Source organism: Rhopalosiphum padi, chromosome 1 (assembly GCF_020882245.1).
Source record: "Rhopalosiphum padi isolate XX-2018 chromosome 1, ASM2088224v1, whole genome shotgun sequence".
Lineage (NCBI taxonomy): Eukaryota > Metazoa > Arthropoda > Insecta > Hemiptera > Aphididae > Rhopalosiphum > Rhopalosiphum padi.
In genome coordinates, this window is record NC_083597.1 from 34996853 (window position 1) to 35023850 (window position 26998).

Here is a 26998-nt window from a genome sequence, read left to right on the forward strand (position 1 = left end):
TGAAAATCTATCCTCCCACCAAATGACATATTTTTAATACGTAATAATTGTAGCTATTCAAATTTAATAAAACTTTAAAAAAAAGATTAAAAAGCAATTGCTATTCTAATTTTGTAATTGTTTCACGGGAAAATGCAGTTTGAGGGACGATATAAATGATATAATCTGTTTTATAGTAAACTCTGCACGATAAAATATAATAACCGTATACGATTTGAATTGTGTTAATAAATAACGACATAAATAACGTATAAGCAATAGGCATACATACACAATGTATGATAAATTACATACAATATTTTTTGTTAAAATATGATCACAAACATCTACACAAATTGATTAATTTTCGTATTGGAATTTTGTAATACTACAATGTTTTTGTTCTGTTAACATAAAAAAATGCCATGGATTACGATTATCGTTGATTTAATGAAATAATTTTTAGAAAATAATGAGAATGAATCGTCTTCTTTCTTTCGTTCTTTTTTTGAGTAGTGTCAAATGGAAAAATAGTTCTTAAAATGATTACAAGTTAATACCTAATTATTTACATGAAGATCTGACCATTTTTTTTATTGAAACAATACATTTTACTAAAAAAATATTGAGTTACAATAGACCTTTAGAACGGTTTTATATTTATAATAATAATTAATATTTAAAACAATATTTTACGATATACCGACACAGGAATGGACGACGGTTTCGTGTACAGTTGTAATATGTGTAATTTCAAGACAATTCGTAAAGATATGTATATGCTACATATTGTTAAACACAAGGAGGAAACGGTGCAAATCAACGGCATATGCGAACCAATCGTCAACTTGGATGAAGTAAGTTGTGTACTCCATGGCTAAATACTTATTTTAAGTAAGAATTGATTGTAAAATAAACATTCTATAATCAATGGTAGTAGTTAATTATTTAGCAATGATAATCTTATGATATTACATAATATAACATGATTGTCGTAACATTTTAATATCTTATATTAGCTGGGGGCATGTTTGATATATTAATCAATGATCATTGTTTGTTTTTTTAGATGCTCAATGAAAAAGAAAAAATACAAGCTGAAATCGTCGATCAACCGTATTATCCCTTTAACACTATCAGAGTTAAGCCGATAAACACGATAAACAATGAGACTGTGGAAAACACTATCTAAAGGTTAGATTTTTGTTCATGTTAATTATTTAATAATCTTTAATATTATTATCTTTCTGTAGGAAGTTGGCTTCAGTAACAATGCCAAGTGAATGGTATTATGGCACACAATTTGTGCAGAGGATTTGCAAAACATTTTATCATCAAAGGAGTTTAAAACTGTTGCCTTTAAACAATCAATTAATTGTTACTAAATTTGACATTCAACAATGACAGTTTGATTTCATCAATTTATTTTGGAAAAAATAAAAAATTTTAATTTTAAAATCCAGTTGGTTTTATTTTTAAATATAATGCATATTATGAACAATAATAATATGTAACTCATAATTACATTATGTTTTTATGGCAAAATCAAAGGATATAGGTAATTTATAAAAAATATATTTACAATTAAGTACATTTTTTGTTGTTTATACAATAGAATATATTTTTGAATTAATTTCTGTCAAAATTGTTATGTATGTTTAACCATGTAACCTTAAGAGGTTTTTAATTTATTTGTTGTTATTATTAACATAAAGAAATGTTGATTTCAATTACTCAATTACAATTTATCTGACCAATACAATAAAAATAATTATAAATTATTTTTATAATTTTGACAAAAATCCTCCCAAGAAAAATATTCTATGCATCATGAGTTAATATTTAACAATTCTTGGCACAACCATGTTGTCTAAATAACAAACAATGATTAAATTTTTTAAAACTTAACTACAAATACAAATCATATTTTTTTTTGTATTAACACCAAATCAGGCTACACAGGAAAACCCTACTTAGTTTGGCAATGACACATAAAAGATATACCTATATAGTAAACCGCATCTTATAAATAGTAATTATAACTAAAAAGTTAAGACATCTTTATCGAACAATTTTTATACAACATAAATGTATTTAAAAATATACTCGAAAACTTTAAATTTGCAGAGTTAATACAATATGATTAAATATTTAAACATTCAAACTAAAAAGTTATTAAAAGTATAAGATCCAATATTAAAAACAATCACTACGAATACATCATAGGTATTAAACTAATTTCTTAAATTTCTAGGGTTTAATAAAACTGTGTTTATGGCAATCCGATTAAATTTATATAAGTAGATTTTACAATATTCGCAATCAAAAAATTATTATAAATAATGATTTGTTTATCATTTTTCTCTTTAATTGATCCATTCAATATTATTGTAGTAATGGAGAAATAGTAAATTTTAAAGTATATTTATTAAATACATTTGTGTAGAAAAAATAACAATCATTGTTCAAAAAAATGTAACATTATATATTTATTACAAATGATTTTTTTCAGACTTTATTGCAATGGCATTAAGATTAGGGACAAGGGTTGCAAAAAACTTATTTTAATTCATTTAAACTAAAAAAAAATAAATATTAAAAATAGAATATTTTAAATTCAAATTTGATTACATGGAAGTTGTTTTTGTATAGGAATTAATTAATGAACATTAAAAAAAATCTAAAATGTTTTATAAAATTGCAGTACATTTCTAAGTTCTAACACATATAAAATTACAAATAATTTATAATATTAGACGCAAAACAAAAGAATTGGTTTTGGTATTATATTATGTTTGATGATTTGAAAAATATTGTACTTAATTTTTTTTTTTTAAAGGACATTATAAACATAAAATAAAATAAAAAAAAAGAATGATTGTTTTGCAACCCAACTAGGAACCGTAAATAACTATTAGGTATGAAAAAAATAGAGTAGATTTTTTGGTATATTTTCTTCTTAAAACTACATTTTAATATACTTGCATTGCATAGACTAGAAAATTTAAGTCTTCAGAAAAATGTAAGAGTTGTATGGAGATTATGGCAAAAAACCTTTGCTTAGTAAAAAAAATGCAAAACAACAGAATAAATCAACTTAATTAAAATAAATACATGAGGAATACTCACAAATAATTGGTAGATTTATTATATACCAAATTAAGAATATAGCCTATAGAGAGACTTGTATGTAAACTATTAACTTATTATAATGTACCATAAATATATAAATTATAAATATGGCATTTAATGTTGTTCGTGCTTTCGTCTCTTAAGGAATAAAGCTTCGTGAAAATCATCTGAGCTTAATTTGTTTCTATCAATATGTAAAGTTGAAAACAACTCACCGTCAGTCATTGATTTTGGAAATGTAAACACACATTTATTTTTGTCAGCCATATTAGCTGAAGCACACATTCTATCTTCACTGAATAAAGTTTGATAGGAATGCGCTTTATTTGTATGAACAACATTGCATTCTTTACATGAAGTTAAATTATCAGCTGATTTACCTTTGTAAAGTGGCTTTAACATAAATTTTGGAACTGTTAAGCTTGCTGACCTTAGTTGACGACCTGATATGGGTGACTTTGTTTCCGGTGTACGATTTATAGATACACCAGATATGAAAAGTGTTGGTGACTTTGGGATGCCTGTATCTGACTCTATGTCAGCAGAAATATCATTATCAGCACTATCTTCAGAGTGACTACTAAATTTTTCGATTCTAATATTCAGTTCAGGCTTGATAGGTAGTTCATTTTTTGATTCATTTTCTATTGTTTCATCTGATGTGTCCAGTGCAGCAGTTTTTCCAATTTTACTTAAACGTTTTGGCAATGTAACGCTAGAGTGTTTAGATGAGTTTTGCCAATATAGTTGAGCCAAGATATTACATAGCTACAGAAAATAAATACAATTAGTTATTTTTTTAAAAAAAAAAAAATAATTGTGCTACTCATACTTTTTTGTCTGAACTTATAGGAGACGCAATATTACTGTCATCCAATGATGTGACTGCACGGCATTCACCATTATTATTGATCTCCATGAGAATAGAAGCAGTTCTTCTAGGTAATACTTGAAAACCGTGATTTAGTTTTCCACGTTTTTTATCCATTTTATCTTGCCTGTCATCATCATTCATATGATATACATTAACACAGTATCTAAATAACAAAATTAAGTTATAAACCATTCATTAGGGAAACTAACTATATATAACAACCAAACCTTCGATTATTTTTGTACAAATCTCTACGTGAAAGTAGATCACCAAAAGATAATGAACGCCTTAGATTTTTATTTTCCATTCGACTATATATATCTTCACTAAAATCCAAATAATAACTATTTTTATGTAAATCACCTACTTTAAATACGCCATCATCAAGTTTTATACCACTACATCTGAAAAAATAATATAATTTTTACTATATATTGTAAAATTTTTAACAAAACAATTAACAACAAATAAATTACTTAGGTAAGATAACAGGAATATCTGTTTTTAAAATAGTATTCTCTGAAATATTTTTTGAAAGTAAAACTGTTTCATTGTCATCTTTAGATTTTGATACATTTTTGGATTTAGCCATTGCAATTTCATCTAAAGACATCTGTAAAGCCATTTGCAATTGCTGGTCATCATCATTTAAATCCTCTGGAACTTCTTAAAAAATATGTATAAATAACAAAATAATTAATTGTTTTATTCCATTATAAAAATGTATGAGTTAAAATTAGTATCCACCTGAAAAATTTTTGCTACAACTTGCTTCTTCAATCTCTGACCTATAAATAAATAGTTATTTATTATGTTTATAGAAAAAAAAAATAGATAATGTACCTTTTTTTTAGTTGAGCATCTTTTATCATTTGAAGTCTTGACATTTCAAGTGCAACAATAAGGTCCATTGCAAAAGTACCAACAATACTGGTGCGCTTTTCTTTTTTTCCTAATTAACAAAATTAATAGGCAATAGCAAATTCTTCTTCTTATTATTATTATTATGTTAAAATAAAATAAGTGTGATTAAAAAGTATATTAATTTAACATACGTTCTTCCAACAAAGTTTTGTGAGTATTTTTGCACCTTAAGCTACAGTATTCGTGAAACTTTGATGTTCTAGGATTCCTCACTCTTGCTCTTTTACAGTGCTCCATTTTACACTGGCCAAAGACACTCACAGCTAGAGCTCGATCCAATTCAGTTTCCTTATGTTTTAATAATTAAAAGTAATCAAAAGTGTAATGTAAAATCAAACTTATGGTTATTTAAATTTCCTAACCTCCTCTTCGTCTGAGCAACTTTCAGGCCAGTCTAATATAGCAGTGAGATTACGATGTCGTCCTTTTGAATCTACAATCCACGGATTATCTGGATCAATTTGAATTGAATCTCCAATTGCTTTCTTCAACAAGTCCTAGAATTTTTTTTAAAACCCATGTTTATTTATTGAATTTACACTTTTAAAAATATTTACACTCACTTTAGCAGTAGCATTTATGTGCTTTTGAGACATAGTAGTTGATTTTGGTTTGGTGACATTTGGTGGAATAGAAGGCATGCTTTTTAAGGATATAGACCCATCAGAAATGGCATTAATAAATTCATGGCGTTTTCGTCTTAATATACTAGTAGTATTAATAATGGCACTTCTTGGATTACATAAATATTGCCTTAAAACCATTCCTGATAACTTTTCAGTAACTTCTTCAACTTCATTCTAGAACAAATATTCGATTTATTACATTTAAAGAAATTGATATTCAGATAATATTAAATATTATAATCTTAAAAAATATATTTTTATCAAATTATGAAATTTATATAATCAAATTGGTTAATTAATAATTATAGTTTTAAACCAATTAATTAATGAAATATACCTTTTTTTTTTTTTACCTGCATAAACTCTAAAATATTTCTATTATATGCACTATATAGCATATAAAACCCGTACACATATGATGCACATAGAACACGTTTGGCTTTCTGCACTTCAACAACTGCATCTTCTACAAATTTTGTACGCTCATCATCTATAATTAATTAATCAGAATTTAAAGTAATTATTTTATAGAATAAACTATACATAATTTGAGAACAGGTACCTTCCGATATATTTAAGGCAGCCGAAAGAGCTATTCTCCAATTCTTAACAATTTCTACAAACAGTTCTTCCATTGTGCGAGTTACTTCATGTTTTTTAAATTTAGTATAATAATGAAGAAATTTACTCAATTCCAAACTTTGCTTATTCTTTTGTTGAGCCTATGGAAAATAATAACAGTTAAATATTAGATAACTAATAAAATAATTGAAATACTTTATTACCTATGTGTAAAAAAAAAAAATGTAATACAAATCATTCTGTATAAAAACCATTTGGTATGCATATAACGGTTTTATAGTTTTAATTTATTTTGGGCAGCATGAATTTTGTTTTAGTTGATCTAAAAACCTAACTATTCGAAGAAGTAAATTATGCATTTCTCAGTAAGGTTCAAGTTGATTATGACTTTTATAAGCCCCTACACTTCTAGAACAGCTCTTATTTGTCAAATAGGTAGTTGTTTATTAAAATATACATGGGATTAAAACACAAATAACTGCCTTCATCAGCTGTTCTTTAAGGGGCAATTCAATCAACTCATTTTGTTTTGCTGATAGTAAATAATGTACCCAGTATTAGCTGATGAATAATGATTGTAGCTATTCATAAATCTTCAATCTAGTCTTGATTGTGTGATTACAGGTAGATCTAGATCAGTGGTTCTTATCGAGGGTGGTATTGCCCCCTTGAGGGCATTTCGGTCTCTCCGGGGGGGGGGCGATAATTTTGAATGGACGTTGAGGGGGCAGTGTGCTTTTTCAAACTCGGAAATTAAAAATAATACAATGTTTCAATATTATATAACAACACTACGAATTATTGAACGTGAAATCAGAACAGTTCTAATTGAATACGCTATACAACGTCATACAGCATGTTATCTCATCGGATTTTACGTGTCAATACGAAACGTCTTGTTTATAATAGTGAATGAATAACTCATGAATAAATAAATATATATAGGAAGAAAATTTGATTTTGCATTAGCAGTTAGTTATTACAATAAAGGGGCGCTGAACCAAAAAAGGCTAAAAACCACCGATCTAGATCAATAAATTAGTTGGAATGAAGATCTTAGATTTCAACTTATTAATTTACTGTATCAAAATGCCAGGTAATGATCAGTCATATATTATACTAAAATTCGCACTAAATTAATTTCTACAATAAATGAGCATGAAATCAAATGCTCTAATAAATTAATTTGTGATCTGTTTTGCTTATCACATATATTAAATTTCTCATTTCACATTTGGGAAATATGTTGTAAAACTTTTAAACTTCTTGGGTTTTTATAGAGAAATATACGTGAATTAAAGCTATTAACTCAGATTGAAGATTTTTTTCTTAACATATTTTATCATTTCCATAACTGCAAACCTATTTTTTAGCAGCTTAATATTAACAATCTATTATAATGTTTCTTATTAAACTTATACCTAGTTTTGTTTGATTCACCTACTCTCTTAGCAGATATCAACTTTATGGTGCCTATCCATCAACTGAAGAACTCTATTCCTAATATTGTACTTTTAACTACCTTTATAATTCTCCACCATACTGATTGACGTGTCTTACCAATGAAGATGGTTGACATAACTATACAAAACTTGTTATTAATTTACATTTTAAAATTAAAGGTTTTACTCGTAATTTGTTATTGTTTTAAAAGCATTAAATTCCATAAATATACATCACAATTTTTAAATAATATTTTTATATTAGTACTTACTTCTTTTACAAGAAGACCGCGTTTTTCATCAGCTTTGCAAACAGCATTCATACGATTGCAACGGAAGAAACCACCAGTAGCTGAACCATGTTTTTTCCAGCTTTCTTGACAAATCCAACAAAACTCAAACTTACACTAAAATAAAATATGAAATTATTAAAATATATATGTCTAATATTAATATTTAATTAAAACATACAATATGAAGCTTAAAAAAGATATTTAATTTATTGAAAATTTAAGTAACTTTTTAATAATAATTGATTTAAACCTAAAATTTAGTAAATACCTTTACTTTAATAAAGGTTGATATTTGTTTTGCATTCAGTAAAATTTATAAGTAAATATTGAAGAAGTATTTACCTTTGAACATTTCATATGATTACAGCCTTCATTCTTCTGTATAGGAGAGTTGCAATTTGGACACGGTTTTGAATTTGTGACCAACCACAAACTATTAGCTGCTTCTTCATACTCTGCAGTTGTTTCACGTATCTTATCTGGTTTAACTTCCGATATTTTAGTCATCCACTGAGACCATTGTTGACAACTGCATGGAGTATGAGCATCTCCCATACATTCCCTATTAAATAATAAAAATATAACAAAATAAATAATAATGCTTCAAAATAAAAACAAATAAGTAGGTTTAATTACTAATAAAGTAATAAGTAATAACGGTCTTTAAAACATACCAACAAAAATAATGACCTCTACCACAGTCAACTGAGCGTGCAATCTTAGAATTAGGCTTTGATTTTCTAGAGATTGGTAGGCGAACAGCAAGTCCACAGTTTGGAACAGGACACCATTTAATAGAACGGTTGCTTTCAACAAAAGACTAAAACACATTTAAAATTAAATTGTATACATTTTATAATGGTTATATATTTCTATTAATCCAATTTACTTCAATATTAAGATCAAAATATCTCCGAGCCATTTCAGGACTAACAACATTTTCAATAAGTTCAGTTGGAACTAAAATATGGCAGTGTAAAGCTGGACAACAAATGTTGCTAGAGTCTTTTCTTTTAATTTTATATGTTAAGTATTGTTTCCAACATGAATTACAAAACTTATGTTCACAACACAATTTAATTGAACAATCAGATAATGGCAGTTCGTTCAAGCAAATATCACACTAAAAAGAAAAAAAATATATTAATAAACAATTAAAATATTAAGTAAATATAATTTTATTTTACTACAGTGTTTCTTAACCTTGGTATTATGGCGACACACTATAAAAATTTCTCAAACTTTGTGATACACAATAAAAAAAAATAAGAATAATACATATTAATTTTTGTAAATAGTGTCAACAAGGGTCATGCATTTAATATTAGTACTTCTCGCGACACGTTTAGACTTACCAGGCGACACCAGTTGAGAAACATTGTTTTACTATATTAAATGTTAAATGATAATTGAACTATCTGTACAAGTAAATTATTACTATGATATATAATTTTTTTTTTTGATGCTTGAAGCAACCAAGATTATTGCAAAATTATATTAGACAATGATATATTTTGGTGCACATATTTTGTATTTTCTCAACAATAATTCAGGTAAACTTGTATAAAATGTTTTTTTTTCTATACATTTTTTATGTGGCTAGCATATTACTCTATTCAATATTTTTGGTCTAGTAGATACTATATTTACATTGGTCTTGTTTGATCTAAGGAATTTTGATTGAAAGAATACAAATTTTAAGGTAACTCAAAAGAGCTCTGGATAAATATATATCACATCACTACACATCTAAGAAAAAATCAGCATGATTAAAATTTCCAACTGTAAACAATTATGTTTTTGGGAGTATTATTTTTATCATTTAAAAATATTAATATTATTTAATTAACTAAATATTAACCTTAATTTTAGAAAGTTAATGCTATTATATTGTTTATTGTACTTGAAACTATTCTTAAATAATTTTATTATGCTTATGAAAACCATATCCGATATTACAATTGCATTATAGTAGTGAAACCAGACATCACACACCGCGGGGATTATCCAGCTTCTATGATCTGTAGTCTCCTTTTTAAATAATCCAGCATATATGAAAATTCAAAACATTAATTTATTTTATATTATTTTTATGGTAACAACAATTTATAACCTGGGTATAGTCAATCATTTTTAGGTATAAAAGGGGTATTGGTCAATATCATATAGTGGCACATCAAAAAGGTGAAAACCAATCTTAACTCCTCTACTCTAGGGATTTCTAATGTAAAATTAATCAAAAATCAAAATGTTGAAGCTTATATTGATATTATTGGTAGTTTTAGATTTAGTAATAGAATATATTTAGTGACGGTTGATTATATTTTTCTAATTTTATATTCTATAATTGGTTTTTGCGCTGCAATATCTTAAATGGTTTTTCCATTAAACATATTTAAAAAACTCTAGTTGCATCATTATTCATTTCTATCATTATTCAGTAATAATATAATGATTAATAACCCCTAACTAATTCTATCAGTTAATCAATTGAAATAAATTTTATATTCATCACTTACAATAGTTTGATCATTAACATTAAGTTGAGCTTCTTCATTTAAATTTGTATGTTGTAATAACCCATTTAAATATAATTTTTTGGTTGACTGTACAGACATGGGTACTTGTACACCAGCAATTTGGCAACACTTGTCTGGGTCACGAACCCATCGTTCAAGTAAAATTTCTCTAGACCATTCTAAAACATTAAAGAAATATTTAAGTAAAAGATATTACACATATTTAATTAGAGATAATGATAATTTTACCATTATTTCTAAGCAATGCTTCAGCTGTAAATAATGGCAAATTCAACATATCCGCAGTTTCTACCAATAATTGATCTTTTGCTTCTTGTAAATCTTGTGTGCGCAATCCAGCATATGTTTCCTCTTCCCCAAAATCATAATCATCCACTACAGTAAAAATATCTTTCAAGTCTTCACCCTTATTAAAAAAATATTTACAATAAATTAGTCTTATACATAAACTTATTTTTAAGGTAAATTCAGGTTTAAGTAATAACCGTAGAAATAGAATGTGTAAGTCTGAATAGGAAAATAAAAGGGTAAGTCAAAACTTTTGTGAGGAGTTACACAAATATATTTTTGCGTATGAATGGTACAGACACGTAATTTAAGGAGGGCGGTAGGAACAATCGCTCCCCTTAAAGATATTATTATAGTAAGTAATAATTAATAAAAAAAACATTTTTTAAGCCTCAACTATTTTAAAAATGGTTAATCACACACCCTCCAAAATAACCACCTATTAACATCTTTGGAGTGGTAATAGTGGTATATTAAAGATCAACATATACTTGTACAAGTTCCAGAAAAGTTTAAGTCATTTTAAAGAACATTATATTTAACAAATGACAACAATAAAATATTTTTAAATTGTAAAAATCAAACTTATTAGTTAATTTGTTAAAGGAAAATCCAGATTTGTACAATCTAAGTATTTCAGATTTTAAAATTTTAATAACTTTCCAGACTTTACTTTTTGTTTATAATATAGAATTTTTGAATGTTAGTTTAAATATTTTATAATTGTATTGAATAACATATTACAAAACACTTACAAAAACCATTCGAGACTCTAATTTACGAGCCAAGGTCTCATTTCCATTTTTCACAGCCAAATCACAAGCAGTCTCTTTTTGGTTATTAGTCTTGAATATTGGGGCTCCTCCATGTGAAAGCATCAAATCAACACAGTACTGTAAACCTGAAGCTGCTGCAAGATGAAGTGCAGTGTTCCCGTCCTATAAAATGTATGTCTAATATTAATATATTTAGAAATTATTGTTTTTATTTGTTGTAAAATTACATTATTTTGAACACTCAGTCGTATTTTCTCTCTCCTTCCATCTGATAATTCTACCCCTTGCCAGTTTAATAATATTGTTACACAGGCAGCACGACGTTCTTGTGCAGAGTAAGGACTTTGAGGAGAAAGAGAACAAACTGCATGAAGTGCTGTTTCGTTAGAGTTATTTTTTTTATTTGGATTTCCATTATGTTCGTTTAAGAAAGCCCTATAATTCATAAATAAATATTTATTAATACATAAACAATAATTAAATGAATACAGCAATAATTTACCTAAGTAAATGTTTCATTCCATGTTTAGCTGCATAATGTAAAAGAGTATTATGGTTATGACTATCTCCATAGCTCCAATTAGGGTCTAGAGTTTTAAGTTCTGGAGAGTTTGAATACAGCTAAAAAATACAATAATTAAAATTGTTAAAGGTACTTACTGGTATTTTGTTTCATGATAAAATGTTTAATATTTACCCGCATAGCAGCGTATTCATCCCCTCGTTGTAGATGTTTTTTGAATTTGGTAGACGTACCACCCATTTTGTTTTCTTTATAGAATATAACATATCTATCTGCTATCAAATATCCATGCTGATTTTTTTTTAAATACTATATTTGTTATGATTTTCATTTTTGACGGCTATAGTGTATACTAAAATTAAAAACGATTAATAATTATAATAATGTTATTAATTAAGTACAATACACATTGGCTAATATCCAACATTATTAAATAAGTTTATTTTATATACTCAATTAAAATATAAATAATAAAATATTACATATACCTACTGTATTATTATATTTTACTATAACGCAATGCATAATTATACAATAACTTAAGTAGATAACCTTATTGATCATTTATTCATATGTTTTTATATAAATAATAATTAGTCTATACATTTAAATGTATGTACAATTTTTCTTAGCAAACTAAACATAACTAGACAAATACAACAATATAATTTTTTTTTTTTTACAAAAATGTTATCAAATATATAAGGAAGTATCAAATAAGTAATATTTATTAGAAATAATTGATCATTAAAATATACAAGTCAATTATTTCAAAGAGCTAGTCTTTAACTAATAATTATATATTATTAAGATTGCAACGTTTCGAACTAATTTTATTAAAGTCAAAAATTGTGTTTACATTAAAAACTGCTCTATCTTCTTTTGTTAAGTACATAGGTAAGTAAAAACTGTTAACAAAGTATGTAATTTGAAAATTGTATCCAAATTATTTAACAATCAATTTTATAATATGTTTTGTGTTTAGCTATGTTGATTTTTAATAATAAAACTATTTATTTATTAAGTCTAAAAACGTATGATGCTTATAATTAATTTATTTATGTAGGTATTACTAAGGACAAAGGAAAAAATGATTTAAAAATGATTACTTTACATTTATCAAGCTTTCCTATTCTTATTCTTATTTTTTTATATATATAAATAGTTATACTTAATTATGTATGTGTAATGAGAATAATAAATTAGTTTCAGCAACATTTTAAAGTATTAAAAACTGAATGCCATAAAATTCTGTATAAATATAATAAATGAACAATTACTAAATACCATATAATTTTTAGATTGATATACAATAACAAAGATTAAAAGATGAAAACAAGGTTTGTATTTTTGTAAAGAATAATCACATAATATAGTTTTTCAAAATGATTGCTATTATGTTTTTCAAATATAAAGTTTTAATCATCAAACATTTTCAAATTCTTACATTTTAATTTTTCATCATAAATTTAATCATATAACCATTGATTGAATATACACAAACATACATGTTTTCATATGATATAATTATCAACTCAGATTTTAAGTATTTTTTTATTAGATATAAAAATACTACTCTTAGAAAAATTCAGTATGATAGGTACAGTTTATATTTTGGTTACATAGACAAATTATATCTTCAGAAAATAAAAGGATTAATCTATTCAAATACATATTGTTTTCTTTCAATGCCACTGATTATAAGTTTCATACAATATATGTTATGAAATAATTCTGTATATCAGAGAAAAAAATATAAATATTGAGTATACATAATTGTTTAAAAAAATATATTATATTAATGAAGCGTATAAAAGGAAAGTGAAAAAAAACAATGCCTGACATCGCAATTTCTATTAGTACCTACCATTCATGGTACCTACCTACCTAAATATCCATTATGATTTGATATGTATATAGTGAACCATATGGTATCATCTGTGGTTTTCATGGTTTAATAAACATTGAATTTAAGGCATACTGAACAATTTCCTTTTTTAACTTTTCATTAACATGCATTTCATTGCAACTATAGACGTTAGTAATTGAGTACTTAACATTTAGATAGGATATATTATTATGGACACTAAAAAGGTAAATATTACATATTATAATTTATTTAATTTTATTAAATTTCTTGAAACTGAATTTAAATATCAGTTGTTATACATAACTATAAGTTTTTTTTAAATTCCCTTTTGTATGTGAATTAAGATCAATAAAAATAATTTCAAGCTAACAAATTACCACTAAACAGATATAAAATTATAAATCATTTTTTTTTTTTTTTTTTATATTTTGATACAGCTTATGCTCTTTATTATGTTAATTATATCAATATCAAAAAGTTTTGGGGAAAATGATTATACACCAACCCAGAGCATTGAAGATACAGAAGATGAACCAATTTATACCAATCATAAATACTTTGATGAAGATTCAATGGGTTCTATACAAAAATGTAACATATTTTTAATTACAATAATATTTTAAATACTTATATATATTAATGTGTTGACTGCGTTCTGATGTCAATTTAAGTAATAAAGGTTGACCAGGAATACAGTCAATGCTATTTTGGTTTAATTTATTATTTTAAATATATATTTAAACATTGCCCTTAAGTATGACCATACATAAGAGTAATTTATATTTATTAGAAATAATTTTTTAATGTAATGAAGAAAGGACTATAAAAAGACATACATAGCAAACATATTAAGAAAATAAGATTTTTTCATTAATAGATCTAGAGGAAAATATTCTATATTTTGTTTATTTAATTAGTTACATTTTTTAAAATAAATATGAAAAAAAAAGGAATGTTATACAGTATAATTAGATACAATTTTAACATTTTAGATCAAATGTTTAATTAAAATAAGGAATGTGATAGTTTTGTGGTGATGTACGCATATATTAAGAATTAGAAATGTGTCTCAAAGGATCTATTGATGTAAAATATAAATGTTTATTTTAAAAATATAGGTATATAAGACTGGCAGTATATTTTTAACACAATACTACACACCACAACTTAATATAAGTATGTATCTAACAATTTATACTTACATAAAATATGAAGCAATAATATAACTCAACATAATTATATTAGATAGATTAGTTAGGTAGGTACTAATCACTTTATTATTATTATAAATTAAATTTTTTAATTTATTTCTACTCATGCAACCCCCATTTTTATTTATAAATTATATAATATGCTTATATACTCACACAAATATAAATGACTACTTAATTAATGTATTTTATTATTCTATTAGACGAACCAGGGAGAGTTCAAATAAAAGTCTATAGGGGACCTGACATAATTGAAAACGATGAGTCATATGCAGCACATGGATTTTGGGTAAAACAACCATCGGAAGATTATTAACGAAGACTTATTATTTTGTTAATTAACTTTAATGTCAATAAAGTATTTACCTATTTAAGCATTGTTATTTTAAATTAATATTTTTAAATGTTCATAATTGGTGAAAATTATCAAAGTAAGAAATTTGTGATCTATTACTAAACATAAGCAAAATGTTCATTACACCAACAATAGAGCTTAATGATATATATATGTACATATATATAAATTAGTATTTATTTAAGTTAATGTACCTATATTAGATTTATATATAAATAGATTTGTCTAGTATATACTCACAATAAACTAGAAACTGGGATATTATAATAAAATGTCTGTGTTATTAGATTGGATCGAGTAACTAATATATTTAAAACTTGACTACGCATTTTCGCATGATGGAAGCGAAAATATAATATGTGTGTCGTCGAGTTTTGGTCTTCATTCTGCTTGTTTTCGTTCCCACGGAACAACGATATGATTAGTTTTGCGACATATTATTACTAAGTACTCTGCGTATAGCAACGGCCTACTGTCTAGTGAGAGTGTCTACTGAATTCAGCTTCCGATTTCTAGAATCCGAATTCTGAAGACAACAAATTACTACAACCCGTAATAAGAAAATAATAATACATTTTATCAAAACAAAAACAAGAGATTGCGCCCGCGCGAAAATCCACCTGGAACAATAAACACTTTATTGTCGATAATTTAACAATAATTTTTTATATCCGTAATATCCCATAGAAATGTTATAATCAATAAAAATATACTATGATATTATAATAACATAATGCATTTTATTATTTATATATTTATATTATAAAAATAAATAAAAAATACATTAATACAATGTTTCTATGAATATAATAGTAAACCGTGAGTATGATTATAACAATATCCGTGATGTTCATGCGTCATGCCAACAGATTACAGATATTATATACACGGACTATGGTCATATATGTTCATAGCGTGGTGATATAAAAATGATAATAGCAATATGATAAGCATAGACATTTAATCACAGATATGTCTATGATGATAAGTATGTTAAACATATTAGACGATAGACGTAGAGCCATCAACCATTGAAATATTATAAATAATTAGAATAACAAAAGTTTAAAGATTAGTAGAATTTTAAAAGACGTGTACAACTAACTACTGACGAGTAGACAACAGAGAACAGATCACAATCCCCGGAATATATCACAATTTAATCTAAATGTGTGTAGATGTAGTATATGGATAAGTAATAAATAATAATCACTAGTAAATAACATACCTATTCCCAAATTTACACTGCGTTTACATTAACGATTTCAAATTATTTTATTTATAATCCTAACCCATGAAAATATAGGATCATTTAAATAATCCACTTGCATTAGTTTATGCACTTATAGATACCTAATATTTAAAAGTGTATTTTTGTTTACAATTTATTATGGCGTTGTGTGTGGCTGTAGTCAGCAAAGAGGTAAGCAAATGACAAATGATGTATTACAGATTTTGTGTTCTTTAAAATTAACTAATTGATTTCTTTGTCAAAGGTATCTATGTCTCTTTAGAGAATTCAATATTGTATTGATCATGTAATAATCATGGCATAGTTAATGTAGCATTGATATAAATAATATGTTTCATTTCAGAACGCGCCAAAATATGTAACTTCTCTAAATCCGGAAGATGAATTACAAATTCAATATGAAATACATTCATCAATTGACTTTGTTGAAGAAAAATTGAAAACTGGTAAAAAGGATATGCGAGATTTATATTTAGGACTATTGTACTCTACAGAAGATCATAAAATGTATCCTTTACTATTTAAAATTTGAGCTATAGAACTATCAGAAATAATTAGTTCTGTATAAGTATTAATTCAATATAATGATTATATGATCTGAATGAAAAAATATCCACACGCCTGGCAATGACAGACCAGTATCTAAATTTGTAAATTATATTGTAAGTCACTTTTTTGAAGAATATAGTTTATTCTTCAAACTGTAACAATAATAAATCAATTTTAGTGTTTTCTCATTGTCAATTTTCTTTAACAATTAATAATCAGTTATGGATATGTGACAAATACTAAAGTAAAATTTTTTGTTGTGATAGATTCTGGCAATTTGTTATTAAGAGATAATGAAATACGTTTTGTAAGTTAATAAGACTTATGGATTGTTTAATATTTTATTTTATTAAATTACTACAAAATATTATTGCATTATTTTATTATATTTTTAATACTAAAATTATGTAATTTTCAGATGTTCCGAAAATTACATACAGCTTATACCGATTTAATGTGTAATCCATTTTACATCCCTGGAGATTATATTACATCTGAGTTAGTATTTATAAAATACTAAACTAAGATATTTTAGCATTTAGAAATATTTTTTTTATAACAATTTTGAAAAATGAACTAACATTTTTCTGATTATCTTTGTACAACTTCACTCCAATATATAAATTTATAATATTTATAAATTATAACTAAATAACTTCACAAAAAATTTAATTTCTACACTGTAAAAATCTCAAAATAATATTTTGCTTTAGAACATAAAATTAATATTATAAACCATTCAAAAAATTAAAAAACAGTAAAATAATACTGTACTTAAATGATTTAAATTTATACATGAAAAAAAATGTTAATATTTTATTTAAATACTTATTAAACGAGTATATCCTATTGAATAAATTATCATGTATAATAATATTTATCTTGTTATGATAAGTTTTAATTTGTTTTATTAAAAACTGATATAGGAAACCGTATTTAAAATATGTAAAAATAAATGAATAATATCAAATCTTTTTTTTTACAGGAATTTTAACAAAGTTGCTCGAGGTATATTAACTGGAAACTCATAAGTAAATTAATAAGAATCATTTTAATTGGTTTCTGATTTATCTCTAATTATTAATATATTATGTTTGGTAACTATGAGTCTATGAATCATAAAAATATTTTTAATTTGAAAAATGTATGAATAATTATTTTATGATGCAACTTTATTTTTATTTTGTATTTAATAAAATGTATCTATAGTTTTTAATATAGTTTTACATAATTGTTTTATGGTTATATTCACATATATATTATAATAAAAATAATTCAAAAATGAAATATATTAGTTTTCTAATTATAAAAAGTGAGTACTTGTACATTCAAAATCATGAAAATTCACAAATTATTTTGTAGTTAAAATATTATTTAATATTCATATCTAAGGCTTGAAAATGTATTGCTAGGTTTATTGTAAATAGTCCTTACTGAAACCAAAAATTATTATATTTACATTTTAATTTCAAATTTGGATAAAATTATATATTTTTTAAACAAAGTACATTGATTTTAGTTATTTCATCAAAATTCCAAAATATTTTTGCTGGGAATTTGAAACTTGTGTAAATTTATATATTATTTAATTATATACCCAATAACATTTTAAAACATTAAAATTAATGTTATATTATTGCCTATTTATACCAAAAACCAACTCATACTGATGTACTGCTGTTCTATTATGAGTCGATATATTCTTACTTTATGGTATAGACTTTAAAGTTAATAACAATAAGCAATAACAAATTTTATAAATGTATACTATTATAATAAATAAATATTTATACATTCTAAAGTATAGGAGAGTAGTAGTTACCTACTAGCTCACTTTTTTGGTTTGTGGTCCAGAATAATCACCTTATTTGGGGACAATGCAACTTATTAGAACCACATATGGTACATTGGTACAAGTAAAACAGTAAAACATTAAAATAATAGTAATATAATATACAAAACCTTATTATATCAGAGAGGCTTTTTATAGACATTATTATAACTATTATCATTGAGTATATATACTCAATGCTATTATATAAACCTATATCCAGGGTTCGGAAAAATACTCAAACAAAATATCACAATCACAAGCATAAATTGGAGGGGGCTTAGCCCCTCAAAAAATTGTATAATCCTTCTCCCCTTTTCTATTTTTTTTAAAGTTTTTTTAACAAATTTCAGGTATTTAATTAGAGAAAATTATAAATTGTACTACGTATTATGTGTCCAAGAACATATTAATAAGTGCAATAATAATTATTACTAAGTCATTTGACAACAAATATAGAGGAAAAAATGTACTAAATTTTTTTTTTTTAACTAAAAATTGTACAATCTGTAAAGTAATTATTTACAATAAGCACAAGTGATAAAGGAGTTTGATAGAAAAGACAAAATAATATGGATAAAGTAACAAAATTATAAACGGTAACAGGTTAAATTAAGTTATTTACATCAATTCAGTCAGGGAGCTAGAGTGAAAATGTTAAAAATATAAAATAAAAATATCATTATTATAAGTAAGTATAAAATAACATAATTATCTTAGAATCTAAACTAAATTACTATAACACCACTGACTTTAAATTTAACAAGAAACTATGTATTAACTATTATTTGTTTTATGCTATTCGCATCTATATTTTATATATAATATATATATATATATATATATGATGTTAATGGTATAATATTAAATATTAATTCGTGTACTACAGTAAGTTTTAAATAATATAATAATTATATTATTTAGATAGAGTTATCCCCGTTATCGGACCATTCGGACCTGCCTTGCCACCTCGGTTGGACCTTGGCCAAACAATCTTGAACTTGAGAATTGTTTATCATTATATAGTACTAAACTCGATTGTTGAATGTTATCAATGTTATCATTTTTCAATATTTTTTTATACACATAAATAATTATAATATTTAATACTTTATTATCTAAGCACTAAGCATTAGCAGTGTCTGTTAAACACCAACTAAAGCAACTGTAGCACCGCACTAACTTACTTAATTAATGCACACTTAAATGTAAAATTTATCATTTATAGTGATGTGCCAGGAACTTCATGATTTGAGTCTTCCAGTTCAAAGGAAACAATACAATGGACCAAAATCAAGATGACATTAGGACTAATAAATATCTGGTTCACAAAGTTGATAGTAATAGATCTAAATCTGGATTGGATGAGCCAGATGAGCTCCCCAGAGATTTAAGTATTTCCTACTGGGATTTAATTGTATTGGTCTTAGCTATTGTTAGCCATGTTATTGATGTTTGCATTGATTTCAATATCGCCTATCAGTATTACATATATGAAAAATTTACTTATTTTCTGCTGACAGTTATTTTTATAGCAGTTCCTTCCATAATAAACACTTATATGAGTTTAAAAATGTTAGAACACTGCTGAAGATAAAAAATAACAATTTTATTGATACTTTATTTTATTTTCAGTTACTCGATTCAAGAAGATATGCAAAGAACTACTCAAAAATTGCTTTCAAATCGATTATTATTACCATTTCTTTTGATACTACAAATGGCACCTGTTTTAAGGTATGTAATTATGAGACTTTAATATAATAACTATTAGATTTAATGTAGATATAAAAACTAAAAATACTTATAGTAGTTGCACCCCTTACTTTTAAAATAGTTCCAATTGGCCTGCACTCTGATGAAATAATGCACAGTTGATAACATGATTAAAATTAAATTGTATTTTAATTTTTATATTGACATTTATCAATATTGGTATACTGTCAATCATGATTACAACTTTAAATTACATTGATTATAATCAAATATTGTGCTATAAATTTGTATTATATTTTAGTTTTTAAATTAATTTTTACTATTTAATATGTTGATGTAATGATTTGGTCCATGAATATGATATATGAAAATAATTGGAAGCAGGATAATGCACATATACATATATCTATTTTTGTATGGTATGATCGATACTTCATACACCTAAAAAAATAACCTGTAATGACACTCCTGATGTTTGAATAATACAATTTATATCAAATTATATAGTTGTAATTATTATAGTTAACAATAATAATTATCTGTGCAATAAATAATAATAATAGGTACTATTATTTTTAAAATATTTCATATGCCTTGTAATAATATAGTTGTTTGTTTTTAGGTATTATGATGTATTGAAATATGCGTTGAAGTCTCGTAGAGCTGCTCGTAAAGGAAATTTTGATGATCAAAAGAACTACTATGCTTTAATGGCTAAAGAGGACTCCTATGTGTCATTGTTACGAATCTTTGAATGTTTTTTAGAAGCTGTCCCTCAACAAATATTACAAATATGTATTGTTCTGGTTGAGAAAAAGCAGGGTTCTACTTTTCAAAGTAATTTTATTATTTATAATTTTAATTTTAAGTAGGTATCTACTACTGTTGATTAAGTTTCTAGATTCAAATATATATGACATTTGTAAAATATTGGAAATTTGAACAAGAACTTAATCTAAATCATTTTTAAATAATTAATTTATATTTTTAAATTTATCATTATAATTATAAAAACTACTATTTTTATTTTAGATCATTGAAGCCCAAAATCCAATTCTATATTCTATTCAGGTTTATTTATATAAAAATTAAAATTAATTTCCTATAATTTTGGGTTTATGTAATATTGTAGTTAGTTGCAACTCACAATCCTAGTTTTTATAGATATATTATACATAATACACATTACATTAATCATAGCTACATAGCTGTACATTTTTTGTAGGCTAACATACATTTTTGTGTAGTTTATACATATTTGTTGTCTTTGTTCGAAATATTACTATACACATTTGAATGGTTTATAGTAGTGAATATTTGATTTCATATTCATATAAAAGGATTGATTTTATATATTAGTTTAAATTTATAATAAGTAGCAAATTTATTAAATACTATCAGGGCCGAATTGGCCCATCGGTATACCAGGAAACTTCCCGGTGGGCCAGTATACTTGAGGGCTGCTATGGCCACAAACGGTTTTTAATTTCATCATAAATTTTCATGGATTTTTTTTACATTTATTAATATTTATTATTTACTAATTTATCACATTATAATTATTTTAATTTCTGACACGAACTAAGATATACTATATCTAGTATAGACCTGCAAGGGCCATCAATTTATGGCGCAGCCCGGTCCTACAGATTTTTTCTAAAGCCTGGCCTGGCCGGTCCAAGAAATGTTGTGAAAAAAACACTGAGTCCGGCCCGAAAATCACCCTAAACTCTTAAAAACCCTGTTCCGGTCCAAGGATATTTTGTTTAGCCCGGTCGATCCACTCAAAAATATTTTTATATAAAATATAAAATAAATGGTTATTTGTGATTATTCTTACATTGAACTGTAAACTTATCATTTTAATCGTTATCGTTATAAATAATGATTATTATTTAAAAAACCGAGAAATGCCTATGCAAGATGTAAAAAATTCTTTAAAAGCCCAATCCAACCTTGGTTTAAGTCCAGCCCGACCCGGCCCCAAAAGTTCTACTAAAAAATAGCCTAGCCCGGCTCGGTTCAAAAAGTTCTACCAAAAAAAATCCTATCTAGGCCTTTTTTTTTTTATAGAATATCTTAGTTCGTGTTTTTTGACTTCTTATCAAGGCTATGGTTATGACACGTGTATAATATGCCTACATATAATACCAACGTTGTAGCTACGAATCGAGCTATAATAAAGGAACTACCTTTATTTAACTTAATTTAGTTAACTATATTTTAAGTAGTAATAACAAATTAACAAAAATAATATTAACATATATAAAAAACATGTTATGCCACATTGTATATTAAAATTGCTTATGTTATTTGATCTCAACATTTTACTAATTGAAATATAAATATTTATGTTAGAATTATTAGAAAAATTAAGTGAAAAGGAATTGGATTTAACAATCTTTAAAAACCCTAATGCCCTTGTTTTGGATAGCTTTTTTAGTTTAAAATAAAGTGCATTACTTAATAAAGAACTCATATTAAATTGTTTTGCTATATTATTTATGTGCACATTTTATTTTCATAAATATAAAAGTCAGTAAACAAAATTGTATATGTGAGGGGGAGTTACCTTCTTTAATTGCCTTAAAAAAAAAACACTAGTACCTAATTTTTGTTTTTATGTATAATATTAGATCAGTGGTTTTTAACCTTTTTGGGTCCACGGCTCCTTTTGATTTTGGAATAAAATATACGGCTCCCATATCAATATTGATAATAATAAAAAAATATTGTTTACAATTTTATTATTAGTTTATACTATGGACGCGGCTCCTTTAATAATAACCAACGACGCCCCTAGGAGCCTCGACGCACAGGTTAAAAACTACTGTATTAGATATTATAATATAGAGGGCCGGTCTAAATCATTTTCCCAGCCCAAAAAATTCTGCCAATCCGTCCCTGAATACTATTATTATAATTTTTAACTATGCATTATTTATTTTAGTTGTTCATCAATCTGCATCTATTGCGAGTTCAACCATAGGTATTGCTTGGGCTATGGCTTCATATCATAAAAATGTAAGAATTGCTTATGAAAACCGAAAAAATATAGGCAATACAGGAACAGTATTACAGTTTTTATGGCACATCATGATTACAGGTACATTTGTCATGTATTTTAGATATACATATATTATATTTTATACTTTTTCATCTATAATACATTTTTTTTTTCAGTATCCCGAATTTTGTCTATTAGTTTAGCCGCTATAGTATGGCCTCAGTCAACTGGTATTTTTTGTATGGTCCATTGGCTATTTATGACATTGTGGATTTTCAAATTTCAAAATGTAACATTTTGTATTCCATCAAACCGATCTGAAGAAAGTAAAATCATGAGATTTTTTTTTTCAACAATACTCGGTCTTGTGTACATATTTACTTATTTATCCCCCAGTGAAGGCCAAGGAAATTCAAAAAATCGTTATTTAGGGTATTATGGTGTATTTCTAGTAGAAAATATAGTTGCAGTCACTATTTGGGCTAATACTGGTACTGATCAAAACCAATGGTACTACTATCTTCTGATGATAGGATCGATAGCACCATTTTTTGTTGGAATTTTGTTTATGGCAATATATTACAAATGTTTCCATCCTCATACCACTCATAAAGATAATAATGTTGAACCATAATACACAAATACCAATAGTAATGTGAATAAGTTTATTTCAAACATTCTGGGTTAAAATCATTATTGAAATTAAATGATCTGATAATTAATAAATTAAATTATGACATATTAATATATTGTATTATTTTAAATTATTGAAAACTGTTTTAAATTTTATTAAATTATTTAATTATATAAATATATTATAATCATTAAGACACCAAATTTTACATTGGTGATCTAGAGCCAGTAGGTTTTTGAATTACCACCATGATATAATGTTTATCTGTAAATAAAAAATGTACAAAATTATTTCATATTATTTGTAATCTCATGCTCATGTAATATCTAAGATTATATATTATATACTTAAAAAAATTGATATAAAGACTAAAAATATATTTTTAATTATATTTTCATATATGTTTTTTATTACTAAATTGTTTAATAAATTAATTGAAATATCTAAAAGTTATTATTTTTTTTAAAATCATTTTTCAAATGTGAATATATTATGTATGGAGAATATTGTAAAAACTATGGTATTAAATTGCATTTATTAAGTAAAAATAGATTACGAAACAATAAGATTTAATTAATTAAATTTGTATGGATAATGGATAAACAGTATTTAGGATAAATACCTATAGAAACAAGACAGCCTAGGAAAAAAATTCTTAAATTGATACTGAGTTTTTATTTAGTATTATACTAATTAAAGTATTTTATCTAACTATTGTCTAGGTCAAACATAACTTCAATAGACCAGACCACCAAGAATTGTATGCAAGAGGGCATCCTTTTCCTATATTAACAATTTACCTGGTATTACTATAATTTCGTTATGTTTGGTACGTAACCGCAAGTATGTTAATTTATCAGTTGAGTCGCCTTTTTTGATCACGACCATTGATGTTGCGATTAGTTGCTGAACTAATCCAGCGTACCGAACAGACATTGAATCATCCAAGTTGGATTTGACCGGGATGCCTGCAAAACGATATATTATGAACAGTTAGTAGATACCAATGTTTTTCGGCTTTCTTGGTATGTGTCGATAATAGTTTTAGATAGCATACCAGCATTGTTTATTATTACAAAGCCAATGACACCGTCACTGGTTTGAATTCTCTTCAGAGTTTCTTCTATTTGTGTAGCCATTATGTTTTAAAACTATTTTATATACCTACTTGCAGTTATATAATATGTCCAATTTATATTCTTATATTATGCAGCTTGCAGCTTATTTTAGCTAACTATTAGAACATGTTTAGTAAGTATTGAATTGAATTAGCAGAGTATCTTTGAGATTACAGCATAGAATTTATTTTGATAGAAAACAATAAATATTTTTAAATACAAACACTACCAGTACGTCTTAACAATTTGCAGTAAATTCGGGTACCTACTTAGTAACACTAGTCAGTAGTCTATTTACACCACTGCAGCTGTGTACATAACGCCGTGAATGAGTTTCACAATTACTATTATATTATTATTTATTTAAAAACGAATTATTTTTATTTGACCAATGTATTCGTATTGATTTTTATAATTATATAAACCACAATATCGCACTACCGTCAGCCATAGATCGACGTGATTTAATGAACTTTTTTTATAATATATTTATTATTTGTTCTTTATACAATAAAAAATGACACAGATTACAATACATATCGGCGCTATCATCTGTCACATGACAAAATTTTGTCATGATTTGTCGATAGTTACGGGTTCGATTCAAATTAAAAAAAAAAGTTTTACAGGAGTGATATAGTAACTCATTTATGGTGGAGTGCAATTATACTTTTAATATTGAAATATGTTTAAAAAAATATCATTACATCCATGAAACCTCGACTATTTTTATTTATTAATTTTTAAAATTCCTAGATCATAACGAGCATGGCAAGAAACAAGAATCCTATTAACGAATTCATGACTGGAAAATCTACTTTTTTGAGTTGTGTCACTAATCTGGCGTACTGAAGAAATATTGAAACAACTAACAAGATACAATATTATCGAACTCCTTGCATTTGGAAATTGCTAAGATTGACCATTGACGTTCACATCGATGTTGTTAAAAAACGTATATATAAGCATATATAAGCATTAATAGCTGTTCTTTATAGTCATGCTCGGAGCAGTCTGTACCATGACAAATATATATAATATATATTTTGTCATGGTCTGCACTATACACTCATAGACTTATGACATTGTGACTAATGTACACAATACAGTACAGTATACTACTATCACAGGACACAGAAGACTGTAGGTAATATAGACTATTTTTTTTTGTAGAGAGCCTAATGCCTATATGAATATATCTCTAATATAATATATAAGGCTCTCTAATAGAGATTTTATTTGGCAGTTTGACACAGAATACATAATATACAGTACTATTTTAAATTTTTATACAGATATTCGCATATTCTATGGATATTCGGCGTAATCACTTTTTGTGGCTATGGTGTTATGTGGTATTATCTCCAATAATATGATCACATGTTTCTAAATTCCCGCCAATAGTTGGCACAAAAAACGAAAAACTGTCAACTGATTTGGGTAGTGAACTAGTGACCATTTTATTTTTTTTATCGT

General features: G+C 25.6%; 5 protein-coding genes across 7 annotated transcripts in view; 3 read left to right on the forward strand and 2 right to left on the reverse strand.

Moving 5' to 3' along the window:
* LOC132917551 (zinc finger protein 271-like) overlaps window positions 1-1437 on the forward strand; it is a 20025-nt gene extending 18588 nt beyond the window's left edge. Inside the window, exons 8-10 of the mRNA XM_060978338.1 lie at window positions 691-836; window positions 1049-1173; window positions 1233-1437. Of these exons, the coding sequence (XP_060834321.1) occupies window positions 691-836; window positions 1049-1171 (269 nt within the window). The 3' untranslated portion in view covers window positions 1172-1173; window positions 1233-1437. The remainder of the gene's footprint in view (window positions 1-690; window positions 837-1048; window positions 1174-1232) is intronic.
* LOC132917550 (ankyrin repeat and IBR domain-containing protein 1-like) lies at window positions 1424-16009 on the reverse strand. Of its 3 annotated transcripts, none has more exons than XM_060978337.1 (22): window positions 15656-16009; window positions 12154-12331; window positions 11959-12077; window positions 11684-11891; window positions 11436-11618; window positions 10621-10798; window positions 10372-10550; window positions 8742-8975; window positions 8527-8672; window positions 8195-8414; window positions 7832-7966; window positions 6098-6257; window positions 5889-6025; window positions 5473-5709; window positions 5272-5406; window positions 5041-5197; window positions 4829-4937; window positions 4733-4773; window positions 4462-4642; window positions 4213-4389; window positions 3944-4148; window positions 1424-3879 (listed from the first exon to the last, which is right to left on the reverse strand). In XM_060978337.1, exons 2-22 carry the CDS (start codon window positions 12217-12219, stop codon window positions 3226-3228), a joined length of 3861 nt encoding a protein of 1286 aa, XP_060834320.1. In that variant the 5' UTR covers window positions 12220-12331; window positions 15656-16009; the 3' UTR covers window positions 1424-3225. The 3 variants fall into 3 exon arrangements, with proteins under 3 accessions (XP_060834320.1, XP_060834318.1, XP_060834317.1); XM_060978335.1 differs by having other exon boundaries at window positions 4462-4648; XM_060978334.1 differs by having other exon boundaries at window positions 4462-4651.
* Window positions 16010-16390: 381 nt separating this feature from the next.
* Window positions 16391-18503, forward strand: LOC132918095 (trafficking protein particle complex subunit 2-like protein). Its single transcript, XM_060979182.1, has 5 exons — window positions 16391-16838; window positions 17011-17174; window positions 17436-17523; window positions 17635-17714; window positions 18202-18503. The coding sequence occupies exons 1-5, from the start codon at window positions 16806-16808 to the stop codon at window positions 18245-18247; spliced, it is 411 nt and encodes a 136-aa protein (XP_060835165.1). The 5' UTR covers window positions 16391-16805; the 3' UTR covers window positions 18248-18503.
* Window positions 18504-20116: 1613 nt separating this feature from the next.
* LOC132932241 (XK-related protein 6) lies at window positions 20117-24801 on the forward strand. Its single transcript, XM_060998518.1, has 5 exons — window positions 20117-20622; window positions 20683-20784; window positions 21386-21600; window positions 23714-23869; window positions 23947-24801. Exons 1-5 carry the CDS (start codon window positions 20330-20332, stop codon window positions 24402-24404), a joined length of 1224 nt encoding a protein of 407 aa, XP_060854501.1. The 5' UTR covers window positions 20117-20329; the 3' UTR covers window positions 24405-24801.
* Window positions 24535-26285, reverse strand: LOC132932286 (dynein light chain roadblock-type 2-like). The gene is made up of 4 exons (XM_060998592.1): window positions 25792-26285; window positions 25462-25638; window positions 25205-25372; window positions 24535-24668 (listed from the first exon to the last, which is right to left on the reverse strand). The coding sequence occupies exons 2-4, from the start codon at window positions 25541-25543 to the stop codon at window positions 24610-24612; spliced, it is 309 nt and encodes a 102-aa protein (XP_060854575.1). The 5' UTR covers window positions 25544-25638; window positions 25792-26285; the 3' UTR covers window positions 24535-24609.
* Between the last annotated feature and the right edge of the window lie 713 nt (window positions 26286-26998).

Bases quoted from the DNA above. Each gene is read 5' to 3' on its own strand.
- LOC132917550 (XM_060978334.1), bottom strand. From the start codon at position 12,219: ATGGGTGGTACGTCTACCAAATTCAAAAAACATCTACAACGAGGGGAT. The intron at 10,799-11,435 runs GTAAGTGTTTTG...TTTTTTAATAAG, and splicing joins TAGAGTCTCGAATGGTTTTT to GGTGAAGACTTGAAAGATAT. The intron at 4,938-5,040 runs GTATGTTAAATT...TTTGTTAATTAG, and splicing joins CAAAACTTTGTTGGAAGAAC to GAAAAAAAGAAAAGCGCACC.
- LOC132918095 (XM_060979182.1), top strand. From the start codon at position 16,806: ATGGCGTTGTGTGTGGCTGTAGTCAGCAAAGAG. The intron at 17,175-17,435 runs GTATCCTTTACT...ATTAATAATCAG, and splicing joins TCTACAGAAGATCATAAAAT to TTATGGATATGTGACAAATA. The intron at 17,715-18,201 runs GTTAGTATTTAT...TTTTTTTTACAG, and splicing joins GGAGATTATATTACATCTGA to GAATTTTAACAAAGTTGCTC.
- LOC132932241 (XM_060998518.1), top strand. From the start codon at position 20,330: ATGGACCAAAATCAAGATGACATTAGGACTAATAAATATCTGGTTCAC. The intron at 20,623-20,682 runs GTTAGAACACTG...TTTTATTTTCAG, and splicing joins ACTTATATGAGTTTAAAAAT to TTACTCGATTCAAGAAGATA. The intron at 20,785-21,385 runs GTATGTAATTAT...GTTTGTTTTTAG, and splicing joins CAAATGGCACCTGTTTTAAG to GTATTATGATGTATTGAAAT.
- LOC132932286 (XM_060998592.1), bottom strand. From the start codon at position 25,543: ATGGCTACACAAATAGAAGAAACTCTGAAGAGAATTCAAACCAGTGAC. The intron at 25,373-25,461 runs GTATGCTATCTA...ATCGTTTTGCAG, and splicing joins TGTAATAATAAACAATGCTG to GCATCCCGGTCAAATCCAAC. The intron at 24,669-25,204 runs GTAAATTGTTAA...TTTTATTTACAG, and splicing joins CGAAATTATAGTAATACCAG to ATAAACATTATATCATGGTG.